This window comes from Scyliorhinus torazame, chromosome 19 (assembly GCF_047496885.1).
Source record: "Scyliorhinus torazame isolate Kashiwa2021f chromosome 19, sScyTor2.1, whole genome shotgun sequence".
Lineage (NCBI taxonomy): Eukaryota > Metazoa > Chordata > Chondrichthyes > Carcharhiniformes > Scyliorhinidae > Scyliorhinus > Scyliorhinus torazame.
In genome coordinates, this window is record NC_092725.1 from 82,310,960 (window position 1) to 82,327,902 (window position 16,943).

The following is a 16,943-nucleotide window of genomic DNA, read 5'->3' on the forward strand; positions in this document are numbered from 1 at the left end:
GAGATGGAGGACGGTATCTGGGCAGAAGACCTGAGCAGAGTAAACATGACCGCAACATGCGCCAGGCTCAGTCTGATCCAGTTTAAGGTCGTGCACCGGGCCCACATGACGGTGGCCCGGATGAGCAAATTCTTTGGGCTGGAGGACAAGTGCGCTAGATGCGTTGGAGGGCCGGCTAACCATGTACACATGTTCTGGTCGTGCCCTAAACTCAGTGGGTACTGGCAGGGATTCGCAGATGTCATGTCCCGGGTATTGAAAACTGGGGTGGGAATGAGCCCGGAGGTGGCAATCTTTGGGGTTTCGGAGGACCGGGGAGTCCAGGAAGAGAGAGAGGCCAATGTTCTGGTCTTTGCTTTTCTGGTAGCCCGGAAACGAATACTGGTAGCATGGAGAGACTCAAATCCCCCGAGGGCTGAGGTATGGCTATCGGACATGGCGAGCTTTCTTGGCCTAGAGAAAGTCAAGTTCGCCTTGAGAGGTTCGCTATTAGGGTTCAGCCAAATGTGGCAGCCATTTATTGACTTCTTCGCAAAGCAGTAAGCGTCAGCAGGGTGGAGGCGGCGGGGGGGGCTAGTGTAGGGTAGAGTAGAGTAGGGGGATATTGCGGCAGGCCCTTGCGTGAACAGAGCCGTGGTTTGCACTCTGTTTAATTTGTGTCTTGACTTTTTTTTGTACTGTACAATGTCACTTTTTCGATATGTCTAAAATACCTCAATAAAATTGTTTGTTAAAAAAAAAAAAAGGCGGCATCAGACATTAAAGACAATGTTGAGGGCTTATTGTCACGATTATCCAGAGGAATGGGATAAAGGAATTCCACTCGTACTGTTTGCAATTAGGGATGCACCTAATGAGTCAACCAAATTTAGTCCTTTTGAACTAATCTTTGGTCATGAGGTAAGAGGACCATTTAAATTGATTTAAAAAAATTTGGTGAGTGAGAAATCGGAAATTACTTTATTGGATTGCGTGTCAAATTTTAGGGAATGATTAAATAGAGCAGGTGAATTGGCTAGACAACATTTTAAAGTTGCACAAAATGTGATGAAACGAGGAGTGGACAAGAAATCCAAAGTTCGTAGTTTTACCATTGGAGATAAAGTTTTAATGTTGTTACCAGTGGTAGGTGAACCTTTAAAAGCTAGATTTTGTGGACCTTATCAGATTGAAAGTAAATTAAGTGAGGTGAATAATGTGGTAAGAACGCCAGGTAGAAAGAAAACTCACCGAGTGTGTTTTGTGAATATGCTTAAAAGGTACTTTGAAAGGGAAGGAGAGATAAAGGAGGAGGTTTTAATGATTGTAACTCAAAGTGACGAACCAAATCCAGATGACTGTGAATTTGACATACCACAAATTAAATTGGAAAATGAGGATGTTCTTAAAAATTGGGATAAATTGTTGAGTTACCCTCCAGAGGAAAAACGGACTGACCTGAAAGAGTTATTGATATCACATGGGCAAGTTTGTGGAGATAAATTGGGAAGTACTAAAATGGCTATACATGACGTAGATGTGGGAAATGCTGTTCCAATCAAACAACATCCATACAGACTTAACCCTTTAAAATTGGCACAGGTTAACAAAGAGATTGAGAGTATCCTTAAAAATGGCATAATTGAAGTGGGTTGCAGCCATTGGAGCTCACCCATAGTGATGGTACCAAAATCAGACGGTACCCAGCGGTTGTATTTGGGCGAGAGAAAGGTTAATGCAGTTACAAGAATGGACTCTTATCCTATCTCACGTTTGGAGGATTGCATTGAGAAAGTGGGACAATCAGCTTTTATTTCCAAACTCGATTTGCTTAAAGGTTACTGGCAGGTACCTTTATCTGAAAGGAGATTTCAGCTTTTGTGACTCCGGATAGTATATACCAATTCAAAGTTATGCCATTTGGCAAGAAAAACGCCCCAGCCACATTTCAATGGTTAACTAACAAAGTTGTTTCAGGATTACCCAATTGTGCGGTCTACATCGACGATCTGGTAATTTTCAGCCAGACATGGAAAGAACATTTGAAACATCTGATGGAGTTATTCGATCGACTTCAGGAGGCGGGTTTGGTGATAAACGTAGCCAAAAGTGAATTTGGGAAAGCCCAAGTCACTTTCCTTGAGGAGTTTCCGATACCCTCAAGGCGAAGGGAAATAATGCGATTTCTTGGCATGAGTGGATTTGATCGAACATTTGTGCAAACATTTTGTAGCGTGGTAGCTCCACTGACGGACTTGCTCAAGAAGCGTAACAAATTCCAGAGGACAGCGGAGTGTCAACAGGCATTTGACGGCCTGAAAGCTGTGATAACCAATGCTCCTGTGTTGGAGAATTACAAGGGACTCTGCGATCAGATTGATCTAAAGTATCTGACTTTAAAGAGAAATGCCGAGGCATAGAGAAATGGACGGATCGTGCAGAGACCTTCTTGTTCAAAGAGACTGTCAATCGAGAAGGATTTCAGTTGGAAGAACAAAAATGGACTATATTATTGTACCTGTTTGTGTGTGTTTTTTTTGAAACAAGAAAGTATATTTATTGTGTGCATTTCTTAAAGGATAGTGAAAAGGTGAAAAATGAAACCATTTTGAAGTTGATAGTTTTTTTTTTCTTGGTGGGAGGTGTCATGTGAGAATACCTTTAAGCAATGGGTGCTTAAGAAATGTACTTTTAAGAAATGGGTGCTTAAGAAATGTACTTTTAAGAAATGGGTGTTTTCAGTGATGTCAGAGAGTGTGGGTGGAGCTGGGCTGGCTGACAGCTTTTTGCTGTCATTTTAGACTGCTGCAGGGTGTGTTTTAGTTTTGTTTTCAGTGTTGGAGCTGAAGCCAGACCAAGCAGATGTACTGCTGTTCTATTTGTCATTAAAAGACTATCTCTTGAACATTTGGTGAATTCAGAATTATAAATGATTTCAGCAGTGAATGTAAACCTGATGTGCTTCTGTTAAAAGGTGTTTCTTCTGTCTTCTGGATGTTGTTTGGGAAGTTATTAAGGATTACTTGGTGTTGTATTCCTTGGGGGTTGTTTTTGAATTGATGGTTGCTAAGATGTTCACTGTATGTTTCAAAAACGTTAACTTGAGTTCATAGAATAAACATTGTTTTGCCTTAAAAATTACTTTTACATTTCTGCTCTACCACACCTGTGGAGTGGGCTGTGTGCTCCCCATACCACAATCTAGTCAAAGTTGTGGATCAGGTGAATTCCATGATACACTTTGGGGTTCTCTAAACCCTGGCCCATAACACCTTAATCTAATGTGTACACACTCACATGGTCCTGACCTGATTACTTGCTTATTTTTGTAGGATTTATCATTTAATCTTCTGCCAACATTCAAATGCACATTCTAAAAAATATCATCACCATTTGACTGACATAATAAACTAATATGTTTAGGATAATGTCGGACTATGGGAATACTGAAAGTGTAATGTAAGGTTTTACGAGACATTCGATTATTTTAGCTGGTGTAAGTGAATTGCAAAACATTTCCACATCTTCAGTACAAGTAATCTGTTCTATTAATATAAATTCTTAAAGAACCAAGGCTTATTTTTGTAAGTAGATTATGAAATTGTTTAAAAATACCTTTTTATGTGTATTTTCCGAAGTTGGGCTTAAAAATAAGTTTAATCAAAATTGTATTTAATTCAGAAATGTTGGTTCTGCTATCATTGAAGGCCCACACTGCCCACCTTAGCTCCAGTCCATAAAAGCCATTCCAATTCCTTCCAGGATTAATCATCTAGTACGAGTTAACATTTGGGATCTACCAGGAACTCTGAAAGGGCCTCACATCAGCTTTAAGATGCCGTGATTTCTATGATGGCATTTTAAGGATAGAAGGGAAGATATTTTCCAGGGAAACCTGGGATGTTGCCGATATGCTGTAGGGAGACAGAATATCAGTCAACAATAATTTAAAGGACCAGTCTAAATTGTCTTTACTGGACTCACATCACACGCTTTCAAATAGGTCTCATTAAAACACTGCGGAAGTCATTTCCCTTTTATCCAAGTATCAGGAAGTGTACATTTTCAATTTGAAAATACAATTTGGAAGAATCCAACATCTGGAAGAATCAAACATAGAACTAACTGGCTTATCTTCTTTGATGATCACTCTCTAACGATTATGAACTGACTATGTTCAAATTTAAAATACAAAGTTAGCTTTTTATGAATTATTCGCTATTCACCACTAATTTTGAGATTTCAACCATTGAAAATTTGTCACATTCTCTAAAATAAAATCCTCTTTTTGTGTTTTCAGGCCTCCAGGTGGTGTTAAATTCAATCATCAAGGCCATGGTCCCATTGCTACACATTGCTTTGTTGGTGCTGTTTGTAATCATCATCTACGCCATTATAGGATTAGAACTCTTCATGGGCAAAATGCACAAAACCTGCTTATTTAGTACAACAGGTAAGAATATTGATAGCTGATATATATATGCCATAGCCTATTACTATTTTATTTAAACCATATATTTGTAGAGTGTTAGGGATCAGTAACTTTGTGTTTAAAGTAAACATGAGAAATAGGAGTAGGAATAGGCTATCTGGCCCAATGAGCCTGCTCCGTCATTCAATATGATCAAAGCTGATCTTGTTCTTCAACTTAATTTTCCCACACACTCCTCATACCACTGAATTTCCTGAGTCCAAAAATGTGCCTATCCCAGTCTTAAATGTATTCAACGATTGAGCATCCACAACCCTCTGGTAGAGAAATCAAAAGACTAACAATCTTTTGAATGAAGCATTTTCGTCCCATCTCAGTCCTAAATGAATGGCCCTTTACCCTAACACTGTGTGCCGGTGTTTTGGACTCCATGACCAAAGGAAACCACCTCTCAGTATCAATCAACCCCTTTAGAATTTTGCAGGTTTCAATTACACTGCCTCCTCCTCAAATTTCAGACAATCCCAGAGACAAAGTTTGAAATTCCAGTTGCCCACTATGAGAAAAAACCCGCAAAATCCCAGTTTTAAACAAATTATATCTCTCTTACTGCTGATATTCAGTGTTAACATGAGGTAAATATGAATCACAGAAAAACTGTTGTTGAACACACCAAATTGCACACTAAATGGCAGGTGTGACCAAGACAAATCGCATGGATTCCTCAGCAACCCACCCAGATGTCCGTGCCCACTGTGAGTCACAAAATTCTGTCTGCATCAAAAGGAATTTTAATTCTTTAATTTCAAAGATCTAGACTCTGAATTTCCTCAAAACTATCTCCAACTCAGACTGCCTCAACTCCCGCTCCCTCTCTTTGGTCCAATTGCTTCTCCCTAAACTGCGCTGCATGGGACCAGAAAGTTGCAGTCCCACCTCTAATTATCAGCACATTTTGAACACTTTATAGACTACAAACTTCCCTGAGCTGGTACTACCCTCTGAACCCCAGTCTCCTGGCTGCACCTTGCTATAAATGGCTCCTAGGGGTTTTCCTGAGACCTAACTGCTTCCAGCATGTAACCAGCGATGTTCTGCCACCAGCTCCCCAGGACTTCTCAGAGCCCTAATTACCTGGAGCCTGCTAACAGCTCCCAAGGTTTCTCTGTGAGCTTCAAACCACATCATGTTCAAACTGCCACCAACCTCCTCTTCCAGAAAACACGCAGATAGGATGAAGCCAGAGAACCTTCTTAAGGTTCATCCACCTCCATGATAACATAGTCTTTTCAGGTTCACCTAATGCTTTTCAACAAATCTAGTTCTAATTCCCAAAACAAAACATCTCTCTGGACAGTATTCCTTTGCAAGCAGTCTAGACACCACACCTCCCGTTCTCCTGCTAAATAAACCCACCTGCTGTTTCTTCTCCTTTTAGCTGTTAGCCCCTTAAGTCAGCATGACCTCAACCGTTTAAGTGTATTAGACTCTAAGTTGCTTTAGCTGCAGTTAGCCCATTTTCTACAGTTAAACTTTAATCTTTCCAGAACTAAGCATGACCTCAAAACCATGAACGTGAACTATGTACAAGGTGGTTCATCAAAATAGTCCAGTAATAAACAGCCGTTTCATTTTTCATAATGATGATTTCCTTAAATCATGGTTGTCGTTAGTGTTGGTTTCAGTTGTGAGTGTCTATTTGTTTGAATCAGTGGCAGTACACTTGCCTGAGTCAGAAGATTGGTAGTTCAAGTTCTACTCCAGGAGTTAAACATGTAATTTGGACCTACATTTCATTGCAGTACTGACAGTGGGCGGGATTCTCTGACCTCACAGACACGTGTTTCTTGCCAACGGGAGGCAACCCACCATTTGCTGGTGGCGTGATTCTCTGTTCCTGTCACTGTCAATGGGAATTCCCATTGAAGTCGCCTCACACCGCCGAGAAACCCACAGGTGGGGATGCGCTGCCGATGGGACCAGAGAATCCTACTGCCAGCGAACGGCGGGAGAATTCCAGCTTATGTATCTTATTTTCTAATGGGTTGTTAAACAAGACCCTATTCAAATAGATATAAAAGCTCAAATTAATTTTTTCAAGGAAGTGCAAGAGAGCACAGCTGATGTCCAGCTGAATATCTAACTCTCAGACAAGGTCACAAAAATATAATTGAGTGTCTCATTGCAACTCATGTAATCCTGCATTCGACAATTTTGGCTCCGCATTGCTCACATGATAATAGAAATTGTGGTCTTGACTTCGGCGACTGGAGAATCCAGCCGAGCTAAACTGCCCCCCCCCAAAAAAAAAAAATTGCATGAAGTTTCCTCATTCTATTAAATGCAAATACTTTTGTGCCACATTTGTAAGAGCAATATTGGAAACTTTAGCTGCCAGACAAAACTAACTCAAGAATCTGACATGTTTAAGACATTTCTTGACCATTTTTCACAAAACATTTAGGATAGTTATTTTAAATGTGATGTTTTGAAACATGGTTTATTCCCGCATTAGAAAATGAATCTGTGATGATAGATAGCTAAGATGCTAATAGCTTTGCTCCACTGTATGCTGAGCTGTAGCTTGTTTCATTAATGGATAAATGCCACATGCTCATTGTATTGGAGTCCGATGCATTCTGCAGCAGGTCTGGAAGACTAACCTTTTCTGACTGAGAACATTTAAAGAAAGCCACAGAAACAGACATTTTCTAAACATTTTCTGCAAGACAATAGCTGGATTTATTATAGCCAGCATAAGCAGGCCAGAGGAGCAGGCAGGCCTGCATATTGCAGGGGAGGCCACACAGTTCATTTCCAGCGGGGAACAAACTGATTACAACGACATCAGAGATGGGAATGGGCTGACACAGGGATCCTACCTACTGGTGAATTATGCTCATCATTAAGCCACTTAAAGATCATTACCCCTGAACTCACAGGAGTTCGTGGTGGCTCAGAGATTCTCCTTAACTCACCCTGTCTTCTGTGTCTCACAAATCCCTTGTAATCACTTGTGGGGTTTTACCAGAAGCCTCCTGAGAGATGGTGGTGGGGGCCCACTTTCAAAGGGACTTAGTACCACGTTGAGGGACCTTGCATCAGGAGCGGGGCCCACTGAAAGTCACTCCTGCCTTGTATCCGACCATTCTCCCCAACCCGTCCCACTTACCACTCTCCATGGATTCAACAATGGTCCTTAGTCAAGACCTCGCTGTAGTAGCCGCAGCCACAATTCCAATGGTGCTGCGGGCAACGGATAACTGCCAGCCTTTGATTGGCTGACAGCTCTCAGTGGATGGGATTGCTACCAAGATCCTGGAAAAGGATCGCCACTAGCGAGTTCAGTGTCTGACATTGTTTTTTCTCCCCAACTGAAGTGACTAAGGTTTCTTCAACTACTGGGCAGGATCTACGTTGAGAACATTAAATTCTGTACGATAAGCCAACAAACGGCTGTGCGAATCTTGTCATGCAGAAGAGAATAGTCAGAAATTATTATTATTATCATGTTTAAGTCAAGTGAAGTGATCCACAAATGTGGAGATGCGTAATGTGCTTTTTGTTTTCATTCGTTTGTAAATATAAGTTACTTTGGTTACAAAATTTGTAGTTGATCAGAACAGTTGCTCTTCATATTCACACATTGCAAAGTAGCTTATAGGTTTATGTTAAACTAAAATGCGTCATGCATTTGCTCGGCACGTATTTGCTCAGTATTTGCTCCAAATACAGATGGAGGGTGAGAAGGTAAAATCAAACACTAGTGTTTTGTGCTTAAACAAAGGAGATTACAATGGGATGAGAGAAGAACTATCTAAGGTAGACTAGGAGCAAAGACTTTATGGTGAAACAGTTGAGGAACAGTGGAGAACCTCCCAAGCGATTTTTCACAGTGCTCAGCAAAGGTTTATACCAACAAAAAGGAAGGACGGCAGAAAGAGGGAAAATCGACCGTGGATGTCCAAGGAAATAAGGGAGAGTATCAAATTGAAGGAAAAAGCATACAAAGTGGCAAAGATTAGTGGGAGACTAGAGGACTGGGAAATCTTTAGGGGGCAACAGAAACCTACTAAAAAAGCTATAAAGAAGAGTAAGATAGATTATGAGAGTAAACTTGCTCAGAATATAAAAACAGATAGTAAAAGTTTCTACAAATATATAAAACAAAAAAGAGTGGCTCAGGTAAATATTGGTCCTTTAGAGGATGAGAAGGGAGATTTAATAATGGGAGATGAGGAAATGGCTGAGGAACTGAACAGTTTTTTTGGGTCGGTCTTCACAGTGGAAGACACAAATAACATGCCAGTGACTGATAGAAATGAGGCTATGATAGGTGAGGACCTTGAGAGGGTTGTTATCACGAATGAGGTAGTGATGGGCAAGCTAATGGGGCTAAAGGTAGACAAGTCTCCTGGCCCTGATGGAATGCACCCCAGAGTGCTAAAAGGGATGGCTAGGGAAATTGCAAATGCACTCGTGATAATTTACCAAAATTCACCAGACTCTGGGGTGGTCCCGGCAGATTGGAAATTAGCAAACGTGACACCACTGTTTAAAAAAGGAGGTAGGCAGAAAGCGGGTAATTATAGGCCAGTGAACTTAACTTCAGTAGTAGGGAAGATGCTGGAATGTATCATCAAGGGAGAAATAGCGAGGCATCTGGATGGAAATTGTCCCATTGGGCAGACGCAGCATGGGTTCATAAAGGGCATTTTGTGGCATTTTTTGAGGACATTACTAGTGCGGTAGATAACGGGGAGCCAATGGATGTGGTATATCTGGATTTCCAGAAAGACTTTCACAAGGTACCACACAAAAGGTTGCTGCATAAGGTAAAGATGCATGGCATTAAGGGGAAAGTAGTAGCATGGATAGAGGATTGGTTAATTAATAGAAAGCAAAGAGTGGGGATTAATGGGTGTTTCTCTGGTTGGCAATCAGTAGCTAGTGGTGTCCCTCAGGGATCAGTGTTGGGCCCACAATTGTTCACAATTTACATATTTGGAGTTGGGGACCAAGGTCAATGTGTCCAAGTTTGCAGACGACACTAAGATGAGTGGGAAAGCAAAAAGTGCAGAGGATACTGGGAGTCTGCAGAGGGATTTGGATAGGCTAAGTGAATGGGCTAGGGTCTGGCAGATGGAATACAATGTTGACAAATGTGAGGTTATCCATGTTGGTAGGAATAACAGTAAAAGGGTTTATTATTTAAATGATAAAATATTAAAACATGCTGCTGTGCAGAGAGACCTGGGTGTGCTAGTGCATGAGTCGCAAAAAGTTGGTTTACAGGTGCAACAGGTGATTAAGAAGGCAAATGGTCCAGCAACTAAGGTAGCCAATATTCAGGACGCCAAAGCGTGTAATGAGGCAGTGGGGAAGGGAACACTGACAAAGGAGAGTACTTGCAGGCACGGAGATGGGTTAAAGTGTATACTTCAACGCAAGAAGCATCAGGAATAAGGTGGGTGAACTTAAGGCATGGATCGGTACTTGGGACTACGATGTGGTGGCCATCACGGAAACTTGGATCGAAGAGGGGCAGAAATGATTGTTGGAGGTCCCTGGTTATAGATGTTTCAATAAGATTAGGGAGGGTGGTAAAAGAGGTGGGGGGTGGCATTGTTAATTAGAGATGGTATAACAGCTGCAGAAAGGCAGTTCGAGAAGTATCAGCCTACTGAGGTAGTATGGGTTGAAGTCAGAAATAGGAAAGGATCAGTCACCTTGTTAGGAGTTTTCTATAGGCCCCCCAATAGTAGCAGAGATGTGGAGGAACATATTGGGAAACAGATTTTGGAAAGGTGCAGAAGTCACAGGGTAGTAGTCATGGGTGACTTTAACTTCCCAAATATTGAGTGGAAACTCTTTAGATCAAATAGCTTGGATGGGGTGGTGTTTGTGCAGTGTGTCCAGGAAGCTTTTCTAACACAGTATGTAGATTGTCCGACCAGAGGAGGGGCAATATTGGATTTGGTACTTGGTAATGAACCAGGGCAAGTGATAGATTTGTTAGTGGGGGAGCATTTTGGAGATCGTGACTACAATTCTGTGACTTTTACTTTAGTAATGGAGAGGGATAGGTGCGTGCAACAGGGCAAGGTTTACAATTGGGGGAAGGGTAAATACGATGTTGTCAGACAAGAATTGAAGTGCATAAGTTGGGAACATAGGCTGTCAGGGAAGGACACAAGTGAAATGTGGAACTTGTTCAAGGAACAGGTACTACGTGTCCTTGATATGTATGTCCCTGTCAGGCAGGGAAGAGATGGTTGAGTGAGGGAACCATGGTTGACAAGAGAGGTTGAATGTCTTGTTAAGAGGAAAAAGGAGACTTATGTAAGGCTGAGGAAACAAGGTCCAGACAGGGCATTGGAGGGATACAAGATAGCCAGGAGGGAACTGAAGAAAGGGATTAGGAGAGCTAAGAGAGGGCATGAACAATCTTTGGCGGGTAGAATCAAGGAAAACCCCAAGGCCTTTTACACATATGTGAGAAATATGAGAATGACTAGAGCGAGGGTAGGTCCGATCAAGGACAGTAGCGGGAGATTGTGTATTGGGTCTGAAGAGATAGGAGAGGTCTTGAACGAGTACTATTCTTCTGTATTTACAAATGAGAGGGGCGATATTGTTGGAGAGGACAGTGTGAAACAGATTGGTAAGCTTGAGGAAATACTTGTTAGGAAGGAAGATGTGTTGGGCATTTTGAAAAACTTGAGGATAGACAAGTCCCCCGGGCCTGACGGGATATATCCAAGGATTCTATGGGAAGCAAGAGATGAAATTGCAGAGCCGTTGACAATGATCTTTTCGTCCTCACTGTCAACAGGGGTGGTATCAGGGGATTGGAGAGTGGCGAATGTCGTGCCCCTGTTCAAAAAAGGGACTAGGGATAACCCTGGGAATTACAGGCCAGTTAGTCTTACTTCGGTGGTAGGCAAAGTAATGGAAAGGGTACTGAAGGATAGGATTTCTGAGCATCTGGAAAGACACTGCTTGATTAGGGATAGTCAGCACTGATTTGTGAGGGGTAGGTCTTGCCTTACAAGTCTTATTGAATTCTTTGAGGAGGTGACCAAGCATGTGGATGAAGGTAAAGCAGTGGATGTAGTGTACATGGATTTTAGTAAGGCATTTGATAAGGTTCCCCATGGTAGGCTTCTGCAGAAAGTAAGGAGGCATGGGATAGTGGGAAATTTGGCCAGTTGGATAACGAACTGGCTAACCGATAGAAGTCAGAGAGTGGTGGTGGATGGCAAATATTCAGCCTGGATCCCAGTTACCAGTTACCGCAGGGATCAGTTCTGGGTCCTCTGCTGTTTGTGATTTTCATTGATGACTTGAATGAGGGAGTTGAAGGGTGGGTCAGTAAATTTGCAGACGATACGAAGATTGGTGGAGTTGTGGATAGTAAGGAGGGCTGTTGTCGGCTGCAAAGAGACATAGTTAGGATGCAGAGCTGGGCTGAGAAGTGGCAGATGGAGTTTAACCCTGAAAAGTGTGAGGTTGTCCATTTTGGAAGGACAAATATGAATGCGGAATACAGGGTTAACGGTAGAGTTCTTGGCAATGTGGAGGAGATCTTGGGGTCTATGTTCATACATCTTTGAAAGTTGCCACTCAAGTGGATAGAGCTGTGAAGAAGGCCTATGGTGTGCTCGCGTTTATTAACAGAGGGATTCAATTTCAGAGCCGTGAGGTGATGATGCAGCTGTACAAGACTTTGGTAAGGCCACATTTGGAGTACTGTGTACAGTTCTGGTCGCCTCATTTTAGGAAGGATGTGGAAGCTTTGGAAAAGGTGCAAAGAAGATTTACCAGGATGTTGCCTGGAATGGAGAGTAGGTCTTACGAGGAAAGGTTGAGGGTGCTAGGCCTTTTCTCATTATAACGGAGAAGGATGAGGGCGACTTGATAGAGGTTTATAAGATGATCAGGGGAATAGATAGAGTAGACAGTCAGAGACTTTTTCCCCGGGTGGAACAAACCATTACAGGGGACATAAATTTAAGGTGAAAGGTGGAAGATATAGGAGGGATATCAGAGGTAGGTTCTTTACCCAGAGAGTAGTGGGGGCATGGAATGCACTGCCTGTGGAAGTAGTTGAGTCGGAAACATTAGGGACCTTCAAGCAGCTATTGGATAGATGCATGGATTACGTAAAATGATATAGTGTAGATTTATTTGTTCTTAAGGGCAGCACGGTAGCATTGTGGATAGCACAATTGCTTCACAGCTCCAGGGTCCCAGATTCGATTCCGGCTTGGATCACTGTCTGTGCGGAGTCTGCACATCCTCCCCGTGTCTGCGTGGGTTCCCTCCGGGTGCTCCGGTTTCCTCCCACAGTCTAAAGATATGCAGGTTAGGTGGATTGGCCATGATAAATTGCCCTTAGTATCCAAAATTGCCCTTTGTGTTGGGTGGAGGTGTAGAGTTTGGGTAGGGTGCTCTTTCCAAGAGCCGGTGCAGACTCAAAGGGCCGAATGGCCTCCTTCTGCACTGTAAATTCAATGATAATCTATGATTAATCTTGGACAAAGGTTCGGCACAACATCGTGGGCCGAAGGGCCTGTTCTGTGCTGTATTTTCTATGTTCTATGTTCTATGGATGGAGTTTCTGACTAGTGAGGTTATGCTGCAATTGTATAAGGTGTTAGTGAGGCCACACCTGGAGTATTGTGTTCAGTTTTGGTCTCCTTACTTGAGAAAGGACGTACTGGCACTGGAGGGTGTGCAGAAGAGCTTATCTAGGTTAATCCCAGAGCTGAAAGGGTTGGATTACGAGGAGAGGTTGAGTAGACTGGGACTGTACTCATTGGAATTTAGAAGGATGAGGGGGGATCTTATAGAAACATATAAAATTATGAAGGGAATAGATAGGATAGATGCGGGCAGGTTGTTTCCACTGGCGGGTGAAAGCAGAACTAGGGGGCATAGCCACAAAATAAAGGGAAGTAGATTTAGGACTGAGTTTAGGAGGAACTTCTTCACCCAAAGGGTTGTGAATCTATGGAATTCCTTGCCCAGTGAAGCAGTAGAGGCTCCTTCATTAAATGCTTTTAAGATAAAGATAGATAGTTTTTTGAAGAATAAAGGGATTAAGGGTTATGGTATTCGGGCCAGAAAGTGGAGCTTAGTCCACAAAAGATCAGCCATGATCTCATTGAAAGGCGGAGCAGGCTCGAGGGGCCAGATGGCCTACTCCTGCTCCTAGTTCTTATGTTCTTATGTCATCAGAGAGATTGAACACATATAATCATGAAAGGCACCAATATTGGGCCCGATCTAACCAAATGGGAACAGAGTCCCAGAGCGAGCACGCTTAGCTGTGTGTTTCCCTATGCTCATAATGACAAGAAACACAACGCTGTCGAATGTGACTGCAGTTAGGTATGAGGCCTCAGCGGGGAATGCATGGCCGAGGCTGCACTTAGTCCCATTGCCTGCACTGAGGAGCCCTGCTCGCCTGAACTCCTCAGGACAGGGAGAGATTGGGACCCATTTTTAAATGGTGTCCCGATCTCTTGACCCTCCCAACGCGACCCTCTATTTCCCCCAAAGCCCCAACTGAGCTAGAAGGGGGTACGTGGGCCGCCAGCACCCCACCTCACATATATATGGCACCCTCGTACCTGATCCCCATCAGTAAAAAATGCCAGCTTGTAACCTTGGCAGTGCCAGCCTAGTACCCTGGCAGTGCCTGTGCCAGCTCCTTCTGAAGAGGGCTGTTTATTTGTGAAGAAAGCTGCTGATACGCTCACCTGTTCCTATTCCAGGAGCGAGATGTCTGAATCAAACTCCACCACCTACGCGGAGTCCGAAGCTAGGGACTTCTAGATCTCATGGTCCCATCCCCAACACCTCTCACCGATCACTGCAGGGCTTGTCTGTTTGGGGGTTATACTGGTTTCCTCTAGGCAGACGTCTCTTTTAACATGGGTATGATGTTACACATCAGCAAACACATGGTCCTTGACAGAGGTTAGGTCCTGTTCCAGTGGCAAGAGAATCTTAATGACTGGGGATCTGCCTACTTCTGCAGCCTTCTTCTGCCATCACAGTCGTTGATACCATATGACTATCCGTAGAATATCCATAGAATCTCTACAGTGCAGAAGGAGGCCTATTTAATCTGCACAGACCCTTTGAAAAAGGACCCTACCACGGCCCATTCGCCTGCCCTATCCCCCCGAACCTGCACATCTTTGGACACTAAGGGGGAGTTTAGCATGGCTATTCCACTTAACCTGCAATCTTTGGACTGTGGGAGGAAACTGGAGCACTCAGAGGAAACCAACGCAGACACAAGAAGAACGTGCAAACTTCACACAGGCGGTCACTCAAGGCCAGAATCAAACGTGGGTCCCTGGCACTGTGAGGCAGCAGTCTTAACTACAACTACTGTGCTACCCAAGTATCTTCCGCCTTATCCGCCGTTGAGGCCTTGTTTTGAATTGTGCTTTGTCTAGGATCAACAGAATATTCAAGTCCCTCCACCACGGCAAGATGGCAATCCAATGAATGAAACTATGAATAACGTAACAGTAAAAGAACCACAGAAATGGATGTCAGTTCATGTGATTTCCAGAATCCAGAAAATCAAAAGTCCAAAGGTGGGGTTGGGGGAGGTGTTCATTCACAGAGAAGTTCCAGGTGTTGTGAATTTCTTGCTGAAAAGAACAGCACAGAATTATTTTGAAGTGGATGGCGATGCAGTGAGATCAGGTTGCTGTTCTCAACTGAATATAGAGATTTCAAAATTGTCACTCGAGTTATGCAACTTCCATCCTCCACAATGATTTCAGAAATTGATGTTTTTCTGGTGACTGGACCTGGCTTTTTTAAGGATTATAACATCCCTATCATTAGATTTTGAAGGAGATATTATCTATATTAACCCTGTTCTGGAACGTCCGGTGTCGGCATGTAGAAGGAGGTCGCATGCAAGGTAGCTCCTGCCAGAGTCTTCAGTTTTAGGCACGGGAGGGAAATGATGGAGACCCTCAAAAGGTTGGTGGAGGTTGCGTTGGGCCTGATAAAGGAGGCATTGGGAAAGACCTCAGAGACAGCGTGGGAGCATGGTGAGGTGCTAAAGGGTGTGAAGAAGTCCCTGTCGTAACACAGTGACCAAATAGCCTCACTGGAAGCTGAGGTGTTGATTGTGGAGGACAGGAACAAGGGCCTGAGGGTAAGGTTGAGGACTGAAGAATAGGTTGAGGAGGTCGAACCTCAGGATTGTGGGGTTACCGGAGGGGATGGAGGGCCCGAGCCAGACTGAATATTTTGCTGTGATGTTCGCAAAGTTGTTGGGGGAGTAGGTCGCAGCAGAGTTGGCAAAGAGGCATGTGGCCTTCAACAGGGCAAGTCAGCACTGTATAAGAGCGGTGTGCATTTTTGTGTGGTGTACTTGGCGAGGCTCAAGAGTCTAGTACATTTCCAAAGATCATTTTTTCGAGATGGAGGAGGAAGCGGAGGCTTTCGTTAAAGCGCAAGGACTTGAAATTAGAGTATTTGAATGGGACTTCTATGGTGGTTGGGAAGAGGCTGTTTGGGGGGAGTAATGTTTTTCCTTTTTGTTTATAAATATGTTTAGTAGACATTTATGATCTTGTATTGAGGGAGTATATGTTTTTGAGGGTGGAAGACGGTGGGGATATGAATTAGAGTAGGAATCTGAGTAATTCTGGCTCCAAAATGACAGGGATGTTAATGGGTTTGTGTTTCAGTTATTCCTTTGCAGTAGGAGGGCCGGGGGAGTTTTTTCTTTCTTTTATTAATCTGACGTGGGCCTACGTCACTAGCAAGCAGAGTTTAATTGGTGAATGGGAATGAGGTGAGGGGAGGGGCTGTAGCCTGTTGGACTTGTTTAGGCAGGTTTTGAGGAGCCTTGAAGGTGTGAATGGTGGGGGGAAGGGGAGGGAGTGGTGGAGAGGTAATCGTTTGAGAGGAAGTGGTTGGGGGATTTCTGGGACAGGGAAAGGGAAGGGGGGTTGTAGATTGCTGATGGTGACCCGGATTCTTTTTCTTTGTCTCACCTTGTGGGTGGGGCTCGATGCCACCTTAGGTGGGTCCTGGTATTAGGAGCCTGGAAGATAGAGGAGATAATCCCTCATGGTGGAAATGGCTGACTGGAGGGAAAGGGGTTGAGAGACCCCAGATTAGATTGGTCACGTGGAATATGTTGTGTTTGGGGGGGCCTAGTGAAGTGAGCGAGAGTTTTCTCTCTCTCCTGCTTTTGCAGGAGCCCCATCTGCAAGTGAGGGACCAGGAGCGGGATTCTTCGGAAACCGGTGGGGCGGGCAACTCCGGCGCGAAGGAGTGGCGTGAACCACTCTGGCATGGGGCCGCCCCGAAGGTGCGGAATCCTCCGCGGAAGGGGCTTGTCGCCACGCCAACCGGCGCCGAAGGGTCTACGCCGGCTGGCTTGAGTTGGCGCATGCGTGGGTGTGGCAGCGTGTGCTGGCCTCACTTCAGCGCATGCGCAGGGGGGTTCATCTCCGCGACCGCCATCGTGGACCGATACCGC

General features: G+C 43.9%; 1 protein-coding gene across 5 annotated transcripts in view; it reads left to right on the forward strand.

Annotated features, from left to right (window-relative positions):
* The window catches only part of cacna1c (calcium channel, voltage-dependent, L type, alpha 1C subunit), a 1,623,635-nt gene that overhangs the window by 556,228 nt on the left and 1,050,464 nt on the right, over nt 1–16,943 (forward strand). For all 5 annotated transcript variants that reach the window (XM_072484617.1, XM_072484613.1, XM_072484615.1 and 2 more), the window contains one exon: nt 4,280–4,432. In XM_072484617.1, coding sequence (XP_072340718.1) covers nt 4,280–4,432 — 153 coding nt within the window. The remainder of the gene's footprint in view (nt 1–4,279; nt 4,433–16,943) is intronic.